This window comes from Balaenoptera borealis (genome assembly GCF_965194805.1).
Source record: "Balaenoptera borealis genome assembly, chromosome: 3".
Taxonomy (NCBI): domain Eukaryota; kingdom Metazoa; phylum Chordata; class Mammalia; order Artiodactyla; family Balaenopteridae; genus Balaenoptera; species Balaenoptera borealis.
In genome coordinates, this window is record NC_138866.1 from 167,276,733 (window position 1) to 167,294,315 (window position 17,583).

General features: G+C 34.7%; 1 protein-coding gene across 22 annotated transcripts in view; it reads left to right on the forward strand.

Moving 5' to 3' along the window:
- PARD3 (par-3 family cell polarity regulator) overlaps positions 1 to 17,583 on the forward strand; it is a 625,186-nt gene that overhangs the window by 451,321 nt on the left and 156,282 nt on the right. For all 22 annotated transcript variants that reach the window (XM_082385261.1, XM_082385255.1, XM_082385273.1 and 19 more), the window contains one exon: positions 16,040 to 16,282. In XM_082385261.1, coding sequence (XP_082241387.1) covers positions 16,040 to 16,282 — 243 coding nt within the window. The remainder of the gene's footprint in view (positions 1 to 16,039; positions 16,283 to 17,583) is intronic.

Below are 17,583 nucleotides of genomic sequence, written 5' to 3' on the forward strand. Positions count from 1 at the left end.
TAATCTATGTTGCAGGTTTGGGTCTATTCTTCTGGTTCTCCGGTTTTTAAAAAAATCATTCCACCTTTCTTGCTTTCTCAACTCTTTCTAATCCTCACCAATTTGGGCATCCCCAAACTTATTAATAAACTCACTATTTTTAGACGACATGCAGTGTTGCTTAGTGTGTGGAATATGGCATTTATGTGCTTAGGAGTATAAACATCTATCTGAAAAGACTTTCTTATCCTTTAAGGAAGAGTATACACCAGGTAGTGTATGAACTCAGATTTATCCACAGGCAAATATGTGATTTAATTAGAGAACAATCTAAGGGGTAGAAAGAAACATTATACTTCTCCCTATCTTGATGCCGGCCAGAGGGGGCAATGTCATTAATCCGACTCCATTTTTCATATTCTAAATATTCCTTTTTTTGCAGTTTAAGATGAACTGCTCTATTTCTTTTTTTTTTTTTAACATCTTTATTGGAGTATAATTGCTTTACAATGGTGTGTTAGTTTCTGCTTTATAACAAAGTGAATCAGTTATACATATACATATGTCCCCATATCTCTTCCCTCTTGCGTCTCCCTCCCTCCCACCCTCCCTATCCCACCCCCCTAGGTGGTCACAGAACACCGAGCTGATCTCCCTGTGCTATGCGGCTGCTTCCCACTAGCTATCTGTTTTACGTTTGGTAGTGTATATATGTCCATGCCACTCTCTCACTTTGTCCCAGCTTACCCTTCCCCCTCCCCGTATCCTCAAGTCCATTCTCTAGTAGGTCTGTGTCTTTATTCCCGTCTTGCCCCTAGGTTCTTCAGAACTTTTTTTTTTTTATTCCATATATCTGTGTGAGCATACGGTATTTGTTTTTCTCTTTCTGACTTACTTCACTCTGTATGACAGACTCTAGGTCCATCCACCTCACTACAAATAGCTCAATTTCGTTTCTTTTTATGGCTGAGTAATATTTCATTGTATATATGTGCCACATCTTTATCCATTCATCTGTTGATGGACACTTAGGTTGCTTCCATGTCCTGGCTGTTGTAAATAGAGCTGCAATGAACATTGCGGTACATGACTCTTTTTGAATTATGGTTTTCTCAGGGTATATGCTCAGTAGTGGGATTGCTGGGTCGTATGGTAGTTCTATTTTTAGTTTTTTAAGGACCCTCCATACTGTTCTCCATAGTGGCTGTATCAATTTACATTCCCACCAACAGTGCAAGAGGGTTCCCTTTTCTCCACACCCTCTCCAGCATTTATTGTTTGTAGATTTTTTGATGATGGCCATTTTGACTGGTGTGAGATGATATCTCATTGTAGTTTTGACTTGCATTTCTCTAATGATTAATGATGTTGAACATTCTTTCATGTGTTTGTTGGCAATCTGTATATCTTCTTTTGGAGAAATGTCTATTTAGGTCTTCTTCCCATTTTTGGATTGGGTTGTTTGTTTTTTTGATATTGAGCTGCATGAGCTGCTTGTAAATTTTGGAGATTAATCCTTTGTCAATTGCTTCATTTGCAAATATTTTCTCCCATTCTGAGGGTTGTCTTTTGGTCTTGTTTATGGTTTCCTTTGCTGTGCAAAAGCTTTTAAGTTTCATTAGTCCCATTTGTTTATTTTTTTTTCCATTTCTCTAGGAGGTGGGTCAAAAAGGATCTTGCTGTGATTTATGTCATAGAGTGTTCTGCTTATGTTTTCCTCTAAGAGTTTGATGGTGTCTGGCCTTACATTTAGGTCTTTAATCCATTTTGAGTTTATTTTTGTGTATGGTGTTAAGGAGTGTTCTAATTTCATTGTTTTACATGTAGCTCTCCAGTTTTCCCAGCACCACTTATTGAAGAGGCTGTCTTTTCTCCACTGTATATTCTTGCCTCCTTTATCAAAGATAAGATGACCATATGTGCATGGGTTTATCTCTGGGCTTTCTATCCTGTTCCATTGATCTATATTTCTGTTTTTGTGCCAGTACCATACTGTCTTGATTACTGTAGCTTTGTAGTATAGTCTGAAGTCAGGGAGCCTGATTCCTCCAGCTCCGTTTTTCTTTCTCAAGATTGCTTTGGCTCTTTGGGGTCTTTTGTGTTTCCATACAAATTGTGAAATATTTGTTCTAGTTCTGTGAAAAATGCCAGTGATAGTTTGATAGGGATTGCATTGAATTTTTAGATTGCTTTGGGTAGCATAGTCATTTTCACAATGTTGATTCTTCCAATCCAAGAACATGATATATCTCTCCATCTGTTTGTATCATCTTTAATTTCTTTCATCAGTGTCTTATAGTTTTCTGCCTACAAGTCTTTTGTCTCCTTAGGTAGGTTTATTCCTAGATATTTTATTCGTTTTGTTGCAGTGATAAATGAGAGTGTTTTCTTAATTTCACTTTCAGATTTTTCATCATTAGTGTATAGCAATGCATGAGATTTCTGTGCATTAATTTTGTATCCTGCTACTTTACCAGATTCATTGATTAGCTCTAGTAGTTTTCTGGTAGCATCTTTAGGATTCTCTATGTATAGTATCATGTCATCTGCAAACAGTGACAGCTTTACTTCTTCTTTTCCAATTTGCATTCCATTTATTTCTTTTTCTTCTCTGATTGCTGTGGCTAAAACTTCCAAAACTATGTTGAATAATAGTGGTGAGAGTGGGCAACCTTGTCTTGTTCCTGATCTTAGTGGAAATGGTTTCGAACTGCTCTATTTCAATGCAGACTCTATCAACATTTTCCAAAATACTTTTATAATGCATAGTCAAGTTTTTACAGCCAAACAACGGTTTTTACATAATGGCTTCACTTGTATTCTTAATGTGCCTAAGGCGCAGTTCACCTCTCAGCTTTGCTTTTAGTCTCCATCTCTGTACCTCTAATGATGCAATACTTCTGGGAACTAGTTGGGCCTAATGAATTTACAATGTACAAGATGCCTAGAATAAAGAATCTTTTAGAGTCAAGGAACAAGTGACTGGTCCATTAAAAAAATCAATTAGCTTCATAATTTAAGAAAACTGTTTGACTTTGTGTTTCAGTAACAATTTTTACATATATGTTTCATTTAAACTCCTGGATCCTGTAACAGAGCAAGTGAATGTATGAGACTCATTGAATTGCATAAGTGCTGCTTGTTCAATGTGTGTTATTTTGATAAAGCAAGCCTACTTTTGGATGACCTCCTTCCTATTCTGCCGTTGGCATTAGCATTGCTCCTTTTGAGAATGGAAATGTAGCTTCTTTGGGAAGAATCTGATTGGAGGTAATAGAGAAAAATAAATAAGCCCCTGCTTATATTCTCATCACAGCCTTTCCTTCACTGCTGATTGGCAATGAAGCATCTCCTGTAACATTATTTACTACTGTAGCTATTTGAGTTCCAAAAATCATTTTGGCTGATTCCATATAAAAATAGAAAACCTGATATTCCTTAGTTACTAGTTATGACATGTCCACATACCCAAATATTTTTTGTCCAGACAAACCCATGAAGCCTGAATATTACTCAACATAGAATATTAAAAAGTTGAAAGGACAATGAATATAGTTGAAAATGGTTTTTGCTACCATGTTAAGATCTATTTAGGTGGTGATAGTAAATTAGATTCTTCGGAGCAGGGGTCTGAGATGGAATTTGCCTTCATTCTTGCTCACTTCCCTCCCTTTCCTTCCACTCACTGCTGGGAGGTGGGGTCTTGGATACATGCTGTCTACTTTGGAGAAATGGAAGAGCAGGATCCGGCATGGATCTGTTCTCTGGCTCCACCAGCTCTCTCCTGCCACAGACTTGAGCCTGTGTGCCTGAGGTCTTCTCTTGAGACAAAAGGCATCAAGGGTGAAGTTAGCTGGTTCTGGGATGTGCTATTTTGACTTCAAGCTCTGAGCGCTGAACTTGGGTACCCTACCTGTTCAGTGATGCTGTTGGCCACATTTGGTTTAGGTAGAGAAACTAAGCCAAGCAGCTGGTATTTGGAGCTGAGGTGTGAATCCAGTGCTTGCTACCTCTTCCTGGTTTCTCTTTCAGGTGTGCCTTGGGACAGAGCCCCTATTGGCTCATTTCCACCACACAAAAAGATGGGGCTCCGAACCCCAAATACCACAGGTTCAATTAAATGATCTCTGTAACGTCAAGTCCATTTAGCTTCCATTGTGAAGCATACCATGGATTTCTCTGTTGACTAGGTGTCAGAAGTAATGTTGTGGCTTTCTACTGTGTTCTTGCTCTAGTGATAGCTCCACTGATGTTTTAATGGTATGTAAACATGGTGGCGTGGGGTTCCTCAAACAGTATTCAGCAGCAGAAAAAGGGCTTCACGTACAAATACGTTTGAGAAACACTTGGTTAAACCAACTTATGCATATTTCTTTACTCCATTATTTCTCTAAACCCTAATTCTGTTAATGTACATTGTGAGTCACCAGAACAGGAAGAGAGAATCATCATTTCCTAACTTATTTACTCACAGAATATCCCCCTTCACTTTTTTTTTTTTTTAATAAAATACTAATATCTCTCAGAATTTAGAGTCATTGGGGAAATACTGATGGCAAGTAAAGACCGTTGGCTCCTGGTTCAGCCATGTCCAGCTCATTCATCTAACTGGCTGTAGGAATCAGAGTTGATTTTTTTTTTTCTTTTTTACAATGACCACAATAAGTTTAGTGAACATCCATCATCTTATATAGATACAACATTAAATAAATAAAAAATTTTTTTCCTTGTGATGAGAGCTCTTAGGATTTACTCTCGTAACTTTCTTAGATAATGTACATCAGGGTTACTTATATTTATCATGTTGTACATTACATCCTGAGTACTTATTTATCTTATAACTGGAAGTTTGTACCTTTTGACTCCCTTCATCCAATTCTTCCTTCCCCCACCCCCTGCCTCTGGTAACCACAAATCTGATTTCTGTTTCTATGAGTTTGTTTGTTTCTTTTTTGTTTTTGAAGTATAATTGACTACAGCACTATGTTAGTTCCTAGTACACAACATAGTGATTCAGTATTTCCATACATTTCAAAATGATCACAATGATAAGTCTAGTTGTCATCTGTCACCATACAAAGATATTACATAATTATTGACTATATTCCCCACACGGTACATTTTATACCTGTGACTTATTTATTTTGTAACTGAAAGTTTGTACCTCTTAATCTCCCTCACCTCTGACAATTTCACCTCCTTATTTCTCTCCTCCCTGCAATGCCCTCTCCTCTGACAATCACTGTTTGTTCTCTGTATTTGTGACTCTGTTTCTGTTTAGTTATGTTTGTTCATTTGTTTTGTTTTTTAGATTCCACATATAAGTGAAACCCTATGGTATTTGTCTTTCTCTGTCACTTAGTATAATACCCTTTAGGTCCATCCATGTTGTTGCAAATGGCAAGATTTCATTCTTTTTTATGGCTGAGTAATATTCCATTGTTATACCACATCTTCTTTATCCATTCATCTGTTGATGGACACTTAGTTTGCTTCCATATCTTGGCAATTATAAATAATGCTGCTAAACAGAGGGGTGCATATATCTTTCTGAATTAGTGTTTTCATTTTCTTGGGGTAAATACCCAGAAGTGGAATTGCTGGATCATATGGTAGTTCTATTTTTTGTCTTTTAAGGAACCTCTATATTGTTTTACACAGTGGTTGCACCTACTTACATTCCCACCAACAGTGTACAAGGGTTCTCTTTTCTCCACGTCTTCTTCAACACCTGTTATTTGTTTGATAATAACCATTTTGACAGGTGTGAGGTGATATCTCATTGTGGTTTTGATTTGCATTTCCCTGATGATTAGAGATGTTGAGCATTTTTCATGCACTTGTAGGCCATCTGTATGTCTTCTTTGGAAAAATGTCTATTTAGGTTTTCTGCCCATTTTTTACTTAGGTTTTTTTTGTTTTTTGTTCTTTTTGATGTTGAGTTCTTTGTTTTGAATATTAACCCCTTATTGGATATATCATTTGCAAATATCTTCTCCTATTCAGTAGGCAGCCTCTTTGTTTTGTTGATATAGTTTCCTTTGCTGTGTAAAAGCTTTTCACTTTGATATAGTCCTATTTGTTTATCTTTGCTTTTGTTTCCCTTGCCTGAGGAGACATATCCAAAAAAATGTTGCTAGGAGCAATATCAGAGAGCACTCTGCCTATGCTTTCTTCTAGGAGTTTTATGGTTTCAGGTCTTATGTTTAAGTCTTTATTCCATTTTGAGTTTATTTTTGTGCATGGATGGAGAGAGTAGTCCAGTTTGATCCTTTTGCATGTAGCTGTCTAGTTTCCCCAACACCATTTATTGAAGAAGCTGTCTTTTCCTTGTTGTATATTCTTGCCTCCTTTTTAGTAGATTAATTGCCCATATGAGTGTGGGTTCATTTCTGGACTCACCATTCTATTCCATTGATCTGTGTGTGCTTTTGTGCCATTACTATACTGTTTTGATTACTATAGCTTTGTAGTATAATTTGAAATCAGGGAGAGTGATACTTCCAGCTTTGTTCTTCTTTCTTAAGATTTTTTTGGCTGTTTGAGGTCCTTTGTGTTTCCATACAGATTTTAGAATTATTTGTTCTAGTTCTGTGAAAAATGCCATTGGTAAGTTGATAGGCATTGGATTGAATCTAGATTGCCTTGGGTAGTATGGTCATTTTAGCAATATTGATTCTTCCAATCCATGGACATGGTACGTTTTTCCATCTGTCTTTGTTGTCTTCACTTTCTTGCATCAGTGTCTTATACTTCCTTAGTTAGATTTATTCCCATTTATTTTTATTTAGATTTGATTCTCTTTGAGACAATTGTAAATGGGATTGTCAGAGTTGATTGTTTCATAGAACTGTGTGCAAGTTCTGAGCCAGTGCTGTGACCTTCCTCTACTTTATGGCTTCTGTTTTGGGGACTTATGAATCTTATCCCTGAAACATCTTTTTTTCTTTTTCCAATTCTCTCTTTCCCACATGTTTCTCATCTGTTTAAAACATATAGCTTTTTAAGGTCTAATTCTAAATTTATTCTAATTCTAAATCTACAGAAAATTTGAGAAAAAAAACATAAAATAGGAAAACAAAAATTTGTCTGTAATAACACCACTGTTAACATACTGGTCTATGCCATTCTAATTTTTTTCCTATAAAATACATATTTCCACACATACATACTTTTAAAAAGCTGACATCTATTTTCAATAGTTAACAGCTATTTTCATTTTGATTTATTTTGCATTTTCATACATTTTTAGAAAATCATGTTAAATGTTTTCTGGAACAAGGCCAAGGTTGTATGAACAGGATGGATGGGAAGGAAGGACAGAAGGAAGGAAATAAGGTCTGAAAGATGAAATTTTATCTGTGATAGCTGGCCAAATTCCCCAGTTCTCAAATAATATTTACCTCATATGTTATTCATTCTATTAAATGAGATTTATAACTTTAACTGGCTTACATTTTATAGTTACTCAACAGGGGATACCCATGATGATATTATTATCTATATCTACCTTGTAAGTTGGAAATATTTTCAAGGAGACTCAATGCTTCTAGTGGAGACATGAAAAAGTTAATGAATTTCTTATGAAATTCTTCCGAAATATGAAGATTATTTATAAATCTGCTAAGGACTTATGGCTTGAAATGTTCCATTATTCAAAATGATAATCACCCTTAAAAACCTTGTGTTTTCAATACCTGGCCATTGAACTATCTTTGTCCATAGTGGTGCACTCCCAGTTCTTGGTGTGTCATTTTGGAACGCTTTGTGGCATTTTTGCCTCCAGTTTCCAATCACTGGCATTTCTCTTTTCAGTTTTACCAACTGTTCCCAATATCTGCTTTGAGTAAGTACTTGAAATTTTGATAAAAACTTTTTTGTGGTCTTTCTTAGTTGATAAGATCCTTTTCAAAGATGATATATGTTTATTAGCTTTTGCAGAAATTAACATTTAAACAATATGTATCATAATGTAGTAGTAAAGTTTCTTTAAAGTGCATGAATTAAAAATTAGTGAAATTACAGAAGGAATAAACTATATAGCAATAATAGTTGCATTCCCTATGCATCTGAAAGAATAAGCAATTTTCACTCCTTTTGGCTTGAAACTTAGTGTTCAGATTCCCCGAATTCTGGCATCAGAACCCAGATATCCTGGATAATTTTTGCATACAGGTCACATGTTGTCATTCAAACACAGCTTGACCTTTAAAACTTAACCTTTTAATAGAAAAAAAATATTTTTCTATCATCTAGCAGAGTTCTTCATATTTTCTCTGACCTCTTAAATCCTTCAGAGAAGTCTGTTCTAATCAATGAGATTAGTTCATCAGACATATTTTAAGAATTTATTGTGCAAGTGAACAAATTTTTAAAGAATCTATTAACTATGTGGAAGTCTAAAGTAGACCAATACTTGGGCAAATTGGAACAGATTTTATTGACAGTCTGTAACTGGAGTAGGAAAGGCAGTTTTATTTTTGATGAGAGCTGTCTTAGATGTATTTGGCATTGTAGCTTCTCTTTGAGTTGGAAATAATTGTAGGTGCTTTGACACTTGTGAAAGCTCGAACATGATGTGAGTGAGTGAGCAAGTATCTATGAGAGAGAGAGAGTGTATGTGTATGTGTTTTGGTTAGTGAAATATCATTCTAGTGTTTTATTAGTGTAAAAGAGAAATTTTTGTTGTTCACAATATATTAAGTACATAAAAGAATGGTATAAATTTATTATTATTGTTATAATTGTTCCTCTCTCAGGGATTCCTTGCCTTTGTTAAGAGGGAGAAAAGATTAAAACCTCATAATATTAAAAAATCAACGTAAGACATTATAATCAATTGTGAAAGTTGGTGGCCACAGAGCTTTGGGAAGGGAAGAGGTTGGGGGGCTAGAGTTAATAACGAACACTTCATAGAGATGGTAATTTGGGGTCTAGATCTAGTTCCCAAGAACTTATGAATTTAGCAAAATGGAAAAGTTCTACATCCATGCTCAGGTACAGGGCTCATGGTGGGTGCGCTTTCTTGTAACTGCTTAGATTCTGGAAAAGTTGTGGTTGCATTAGTGATTAGTATTGTCTCTATGAATGCTGTTCTTTTATCTCTTTTTCAACTTTTAACCATTTTATATTATAAAAATGCTATTATCTTATTTTAACTTTGAGGGATGAAATTTAACTCCCCCCCGCCACCCCCCACCTATTATAAGGTACCACTGTGGATTTCAACAACTTACCTTCTTCCCTTGAATGGAAATGTATCTTTAAAACAGTTGTTCCTGCTCAGTAATTTTTTTAAAGGCCCCATTCAGAATGTGGAAGGCTTTTCTTTTCAAATCAACTTTTGCCCCAATATTACACAAGTATTAAGATCCTACTTAAAATTATAACTGTGTTTTCAAATTTAGTGGGATATTGGCCTTCATTTGGGAATTCAGCATAGACACCTCATTGGCAGCTTACATATTGGTAGGTGGCAGTTGTTAGATTTGCCCAGCAAGGTAAGCTGAAAATTGAAGATTTCTGACATCTGCCATTTGCTGAAGTGTTTTGAGGGGCAAATAAAACATTCAGTTGAACACAAACTGCTGTTAAATCGAACTGCTTTTTCCAGTTGCCTTGTAGCTTAAATTTCATTCTGCCATGAAATTGGGTTTTATTTGACGAATTTCTGTAATACTGATTTTTAGAGAGAGGAAATATTGTTGGGAAAAGATCCAGGAAATTTATTCCCAGACTGAGGCTTCTGGATGGTAGTGCAATAAGTTGGGGGTAAAATGTTTCCCAAAAGAGTTGATTTCAAGCTCTTAAATATTCTTTTGAAGATAGTTAACCCTTATCTAGTATGTAGCAATCTGAAGTTTATTTTAATTTTTATGTTAAACTAATATTAGTATATTCTATCTTCTGTAGATGTTAAAAGTGTTTTGTTTTTTTAAATTAAAATCATTAAATGTTACTTTCTGCTTCTTGGAGTCTTTTTAAAAAATGCATGATTCAATACATTCCATGTATTGAGGCTACATAGCTTTGGAAATGGAAGTATTTTGGATACAGCAGAGTAATTTAAGTAACCATTGATTTTTCCATCCTGAGAAGTTGTTCTTCAGTTGTGCTTCTCAAGCCTTATATCTTTTCTGGCTATAGAAAAGCTATACTTCATAGTCATAAAAAGTTATTTTCATTTTACTCTAGTGCAATTAGTGCTAAAAGCCATTTATTGTAAAAAACAAAAATTCTAATGAATAGAAATGTTACAAGAACAGAAGTCTTGTGTGTTTTATCTTCCTCATGCACCATCCATTTTAATTAGAGAAAAGGGTAGTGAACACTGCAACCAGTCTGGAATGAAAATCATTAATTGATGTCAAGCTGAAGAGAGACCGTTAGCATGAATTTAGTGACAGCAGGAAAGAAATTAACCTTATTACTTTATTTAGTATATTACATTATTTTGTGTATTCTTTTCTATGCAGGTTCAAGGCAATTTCATTATCATAATGGAAACGACTGTTTTTTTTCCCTAACAAAAAAGAAAGGTGTGAATAGTTACGTTTGAACATAACCAAATTGAAATGATGAATTCTTTACTAACATTTTAAAAGGTCTTAGTAAAAAGTTTAAAAAGTTTTAATGGTTGTTTTAATATTTTTGTTAACATTCCAAGAACAGGAAAATAGTGCGTGAAGATGTTGCCCATCAATGTCAGAACAGCTGTCTGCCATCATTTAAACCTCAGAATGGTTCTCTTGTTTATGGCTCAGAACGACTTTCTGGACTGCTTAAAGCAATAGACATTTATTTCTTTGGCTAAGTTTTGGGCTAATCAGTTACTTTTGTCGTTGGTGAGGTTTGGCCCGAGATAAATTAGATGGATAATGCTAAACAACAACCTGACTGTTCAGAAAAATGGATGACTCTTACATCTTAGAGATAATTTGTGACCCCAGGGTCACCGTAAAAGAGCGGAGGGGGTGTCCTTTTATAGCATTGACCATCTGGAACTGTTAAGGGCTACACTGCAAGATACCCTCTTTTTGAAAAGTTTCCTTAAACTATGCTATTTTCTCCCCTGAGCCAAATGTTTTTTTCTGAAATAAGAAAAATATGAAAATGAAAATATGAAATGTAAATGTGAACGTGAAAATATACAACATGTGTATATAACTTTTGGTTGTGTTGCAAAGTCCCTTTTCTCACTTTATAATAAACAAGACATTCAAATGTAAAAGTATATAAAAAATCATTGTGTGTCTTTTGTTGACTGAATTGTCTAAAATGCACCAAAACCACAGTGCATTCCTCCTTTTAAAACTCTACTTTTTAGGGCCATTTGCACAGCAAGCTTCATTAGCATTGATTTCTAGGATGAACTTTAAAATATACATTGGTTCAGGCTAATAACCAGATTTGTCAGTCCTTTGTGGCCAGTCCCACCGTTGGTGGCCGCAGGTATACTGTAGTTTTATTCTAAGGTTTCCGTCAAAAGTAGGAACCACTAGCATGGAAAGGAGGGATACAAACAGCTTTTATAACTTTGGGAATAAATTTATTGGTAATGACAAGGTAAACAATAAAAATATAATTTTTTATGTTATTGGAGCTTAGGGAAAAAAAAATCAGTGTTTTTAGAAGGTACTATAGATGTGACTGTAATGTTTATTGGATGTAGTGATGAGTGACAATTAGTCATAATGTGCAACTTTGGGTAAAAGAAAGCAATTGAGAACTGGCATTTATGATTTGTTCCTCATGCCACTAAGCATTTCTTCTGAGCCATTGACTTGTCAGAAATTGACCTCCAGTCAACATGAGTTTCTGTGTAATTTGGAACAAAAGAACATTCAAATCCAGGACCCATCAATAATACGTTGAAACTGATGTGTAAGTAGTTTGGGGAGATTATCTAGGTTTCGTGCTTCCCTTAAGAAGAGACTGCCCTGTTCTCTTTTTCTGATGGCTTAACAGTGCCACACTTTCCAACCTCAGTAAGCAAGAGCAGTTTCACTTTTAACCAACCACAGGGTTCAATCATTTTTAAACCAATCCAAATCACTGCCTTTGGTTTCAAGAGGTTCTCCAAATTCAGAAGTTTTGGTTTTATTTCTAATATATCCCCTCAAATTTCTTTGGGTTCCCAAGCTTCAAGACTTGTGTGAGTGCCCACTCACCCTGAATATTACCTATGATTAGGTGATTGTCCGATGGTGACCAAATATAGTAGTAAAGTGGGTTGTGAAATAAGTGATCCTAATTGAGCTTCAAAATAATACCCCACTGAGTTGAAGAAAGAAGTCATTTCCCTCTTTTGAAAGTTGTTCTGGCTGAATACAGTCAAAAAGACAGTATGGTGCAAAGAATAAAATTATCTCTGAACTTATAAACTTTTTCATTGTGGATATCTAGTATTTCATGGTAATCAGCTTCTATAATGCCATCCTCGACTGTCATATTTGCTCCTAAATGAATAAGTAGACTGTAATAAAAAATCTACTATAAATTTAGATAAATTTGACATTAGAATTTGAGTTCCTACTTCTCTTATGGGTGTTACAACTTACATAAGTATAATACAATATTGAAACCAGGAAGTTGACATTGATACACCTGTGTGTATAGTTCTGTGTCATCTTATCACATGTGTAGATTCATGTAACCACTACTGCAATTAAGAAACAATTATTTTATCACAAATATCTCCTTTTATAGTCCCACTCACCCCTTGCTTACAGATTAGCACCATTAATCTGTTCACCATGTCTATAATTTTGTCATTTCAGTGGTGTTACATAAATGAAATCTTATAGTCTGTGACCTTTTGAGGTTGACTTTTTTTTTTCACATAGCGCAATACCCCTGAGATCGATTCAAGTTGCCGTGTGTAATGGTAGTCTGTTTATTTCTATTGCTGAGTAGTATTCTATGCTATGGATGTTTCTTCAACCATTCACCTATCGTAAGATATTTTGGTTATTTCCAGTTTTTGAATATTAGAAATAAAGTGTTTAGGAACAATTGTGTACAGGTTTTTGCATGGACTTGAGTTTTCATTTCTTTGGGATAAATGCTCAGGAATGCAATTGCTGAGTGGTATGATAAGTACATGTCTAGTTTTGTAAGAAACTGCCAGACTAGTTTCCATGATGGCTGTATGATTTTACCTTTTCAACAGCAGTGTGTGAGAGAGCCAGTTTCCCTACGTTCTTGCCAGCATTTGTTAGCATCACTGTTTTTATTTTAGCTGATCTAATAGGTGTGTAGTGATCTTAATTTGCATTTCCCTAATGGCTGCTGATGTTGAACATCTCTTCATGTACCTATTTGTCATCTGTATATTCTTTTCAGAGAAATATTGCATCATGTCTTTTGCCCTTCTAATTGCATTGTTTTCTCATTGTTGAGTTTTGAGTGTTCTTTATATACTCTGGACATGAGTCCTTTGTCAAATATGTGGTTTGCAAATATTTTCTCCCAGTCTGTACTTGTCTTTTCATTCTCTTAACATTTTTACAGAGGAAATGCTTTAATTTTGATGTTGTCCAGTTTATCTGGTTTTTCTTTTATGGATCATGCTTTTGGTATCATTTCTAAGAATTCTTCACCATTGCTAGGTCCTAAAAATTTTCTTCTATGTTTTCTTCTAAAGTATTATAGTTTTACATTTTACATTTAAATTTGTGATCCATTTTGAGTTAATTTTTGTATAAGGCATGAAGTTTAAATTCAATGTGGGTTTTGTTCTGTTTTGTTTTCATTTTTGCCTATGGATGTCTAATTGCTTCAGCACTATTTGTTGAAAAGACTGTTTTATTTCATTGAATTGCTTTTGTACAATTACGAGAAATCAGTTGCCCATACTTGTTGTATATTTCTGGGTTCTTTATTCTGTTCTATTGATCTAAGTGTCTATCACTCCACAGAAACCACACCATCTTGATTATTACAGGTGTATTACCAGTCTTGCAATCAGGAAGTGTGATTCCTCCGACATTATTGTTCTCTTCACAATTGTTTAGCTGTTCTATCCTTTGCCTTTTCATATAAATTTAAATATAATCTTGTCTATATTTACTAGAACCTTGTTGGGTTTTTTATAGGAATTACATTAAAACTACATATCAGCTTGGGGAGAACTGACTTTACTATGTCGAGTCTTTCATCCGTGAATACCATTTGTTTCTCCAGGTTTTAGATCTTCCTTGATTTCTTTCATCATCATTGTATAGTTTTCAGCATATAAGTCCTGTACATGTTATGTTAGGTTTACATCTATGTATTTTATGTATATCTATAAACCAACCATTATAATCTAAGTATTTCATTTTTTATTGATTGTAAATGACATTGTATTTTTAATTTTGGCATCTGTGTTCATTGCCAGCATATAGAAATACAATGGATTTTTGTATACTAATGTTGTATCCTGTGACCTTACTGAACTTTCTTTTTAGTTCTAGGAGATTTTTGTAGATTCCTTGGGATTTTCTACAAAGACCATCATATTATCTACAAATAAGAACAGTTTTATTTCTTCCTTTCCAATCTGTATGCCATTTATTTCCTTTTCTAGGCTTGTTTCATTGTCTAGAATTCCCAGCACCCTGTTGAATTATCATGGTGGGAGCAGGCATCCTTACCTTTTCCCTAATCTTAAGGGAAAGCATTCAGTCTTTCTCCATTATGTTACCAGTAGGTTTTTTATAGATGCTTTTTATCAAGGTTAGGAAGTTAGTTCTGCTCTATTACTAGTTTTTTGAGGATTTCTGTCATGAGGGTGTTGAATTTTGTCAGATGCATTTTCTGCATCAGTTGATATAATCATGTGATTTTTCTTCTTTAGCCTATTAATATGATGTATTACATTGATTGATTTTTCAAAATTGAACCAGCCTTGCATTCCTGCAGTAGACATCACTTGGTCATGGTGTGTAATTCTTTTTATATATTTCCAAATTCTATTTGCTAATATTCTGTTAAGGAATTTTGTTTCTGTATTCATGAGGAACGTTGGCCTGTAGTTTTCTTTTTTATTATTGGACTGATTTTTCATTGATTTTTTATCTTTTCTGTATTCTTTTGAATACATTTATGTATCATTTATGCTAGCAGTGGTCTACTTCAAGTATGAAAAAGGTAAATAACTTTGCAATAAGATATTAAACACAGCTGAAAGTATTGCTTTTTATAGATAGGACTTCACTTTTAAGTTAACATTTAAATTTGTTAGTATGTAATAGAAATATTTTTTTCCCATCAGAAGTTATCAAAATTCTATCAAGGGTAGTTGAATTATCTTCAGCTAACTAAGACCATCTTAGGACATATATTATTTCAATAGGTTGAAGAGGACTTTGTACCAAGTAGCTTAATAAAATCTTAGGAAATATTTAAACATATCTTCAGTAAAAGGGGTTATTTAAGGTCTGTTTCTTAGTTATAACACAGGCAAGTTTTATTTCAAAATTTGATTAGATACATGCCTTCTTGTCCTTTATCTCAGGATTTGCCAGTTCTGTATACATCACATAAAATCAAAGTCAGTATCATTAAACTGAGATCTTCTTTTGCCATTAATAAAGAATTGTGGTGTGGATTCATGGTTAATCTTCATAGTATGTTGAATGTGTATGGTATATTTGTAATGAGTAAGATTGTATATGGTGCACCCACACATAAATGTATACATATATAGTATATGTGTGTGTAACTTTTCAAGAAGTAACTTTTTGCCTCAAAAAATTTCATGAGTAAAACCCAAGTGGATGCCTAAAACTATTCCTAGTGAATTTTGAAAGCTAGTTAATAAGTGATAATTTAAATGAAGATGTAAATCATGACTATGTCTTACTGACATGAACAAAGCTATCTGAAATGATAATTTTTGAGCATCCATGACATTACCCTGACAATCTAGAATGAATATAACATCGTTTATCCTATCTATCTTCTTAGAACTACATGAAATAATAGGTATTTTACAACGTATTTTGATGAATGTTTCTATATGCAGTTCTTAGGAAAGGCATAGTTTCTCTTGTTCCAACTTGTTATAATTTTACAGGATTCAAGCCAAAACTCGAGAATTTAGGGAGCGACAGGCTCGGGAGCGTGACTATGCTGAAATCCAAGAATTTCATCGGACATTTGGCTGTGATGATGAGCTGATGTACGGGGGAATTTCTTCCTATGAAGGTTCCATGGCTCTCAGCACCAGACCCCAGAGCCCGAGAGAAGGGCATATGATGGATGCTTTGTATGCCCAAGTGAAGAAGCCGCGGAATTCCAAACCTTTACCTGCAGACAGGTAGGCTCCTGGAGCAGTCAAGGTATTGCTTCCAAATCAACTTTTATATAGTTTGTGACAAGGGAGTAGATTGTTCATCAATTCTCAAACTAGAACTGCCTTTTATTAATGGCCTTTAAAAACCCCTTGTGTCTAAGAGTATTGAGTTTACACAAATTGAAGCCTAATGGAAGGAGCAGTAGAGATTTTGATAGCTTGTCTCATGATCCCCAAATATGTCATCTTGTTTTAAAATGGTTTCAGATGGAAGAACTACCTGTAGTTTATAACTCAAATAAGAAGCAAACTTGAAACTATGGTTCTTCTATTTAAGGCATATTTCCTTTTATTGCTAGGAGAGCCTCTAGTCGTGGTAGTTAAATAGATGGGCAGTGACATGATTTGTTCCAATTATGATTGATTTGGGCCACTTTTTTTTTTTTGGTGACATGATTTCATATCATGAAAGAATTAGTGAATGAGATGTATAGTATAGCCAGTCTTCAAATTGCTTGTTAGTAGCCACAGACCACAGGTCTGACTGTGTATATTAGTGTAGCACAGAGGAGTGCAATGCTGACCCTATGTTAATGGTTATATATTTATTTCAAATTTTATCTGAAACAATTTAGAAACAGATCTTCAGCTCCTTCATTTATGTATTCAAGCACCATATAAAGTTTAGTTCATGAAGAAAATAATATTCATTTCTTTTTATTTGAAACACATGCATACTATCATCATAAAGAATACACTCATTCCATCCCATCTTGTAGTGGCGTCTTATAATCATTGCTGTATAATGAAGCTAGGCTTTAAAAATATTAGGTCTCACTTCAAACTAGTGTTTCTTTAGGACACATCAGATACCTGGAGGGCTTCTTAAAACACAGTTGGATTAACCCTTCACCAGAATTTTGATTCCGTAGGACTGGAGTGGAGCCTGAGAATCTGCATTTCTAACAAGTTCCCAGGTCTGATGCTGGTGCTGTACTTTATGAACCCCTACAAGACTAGAGATGCGTTGGAATTCCTTTGTCTCTAGCACCCATGTGTTATTTGGCTGCTTTATTTTGCAAGCTGTCTATGTTTTAGCTATTTACTTGCGGCTATTTTTAATAAAGGTTTGCAAAGGCAACAGGTAACCCTCAGGCAAACCCAGATAGAAACGTTTTAAAGAGTAGCAAAAGGAGAAGCAGATCTTAGGGAAAGCTAGTCGGATTGTTGTTCTGTTCTTTCTTTTTTGTTTGGTTTTGTGTGGTTTTAGCGTTTTTAAAAGTTGTTTTATGAAGATCTATTTGGTGTTGATTGTAAGGAGTGAG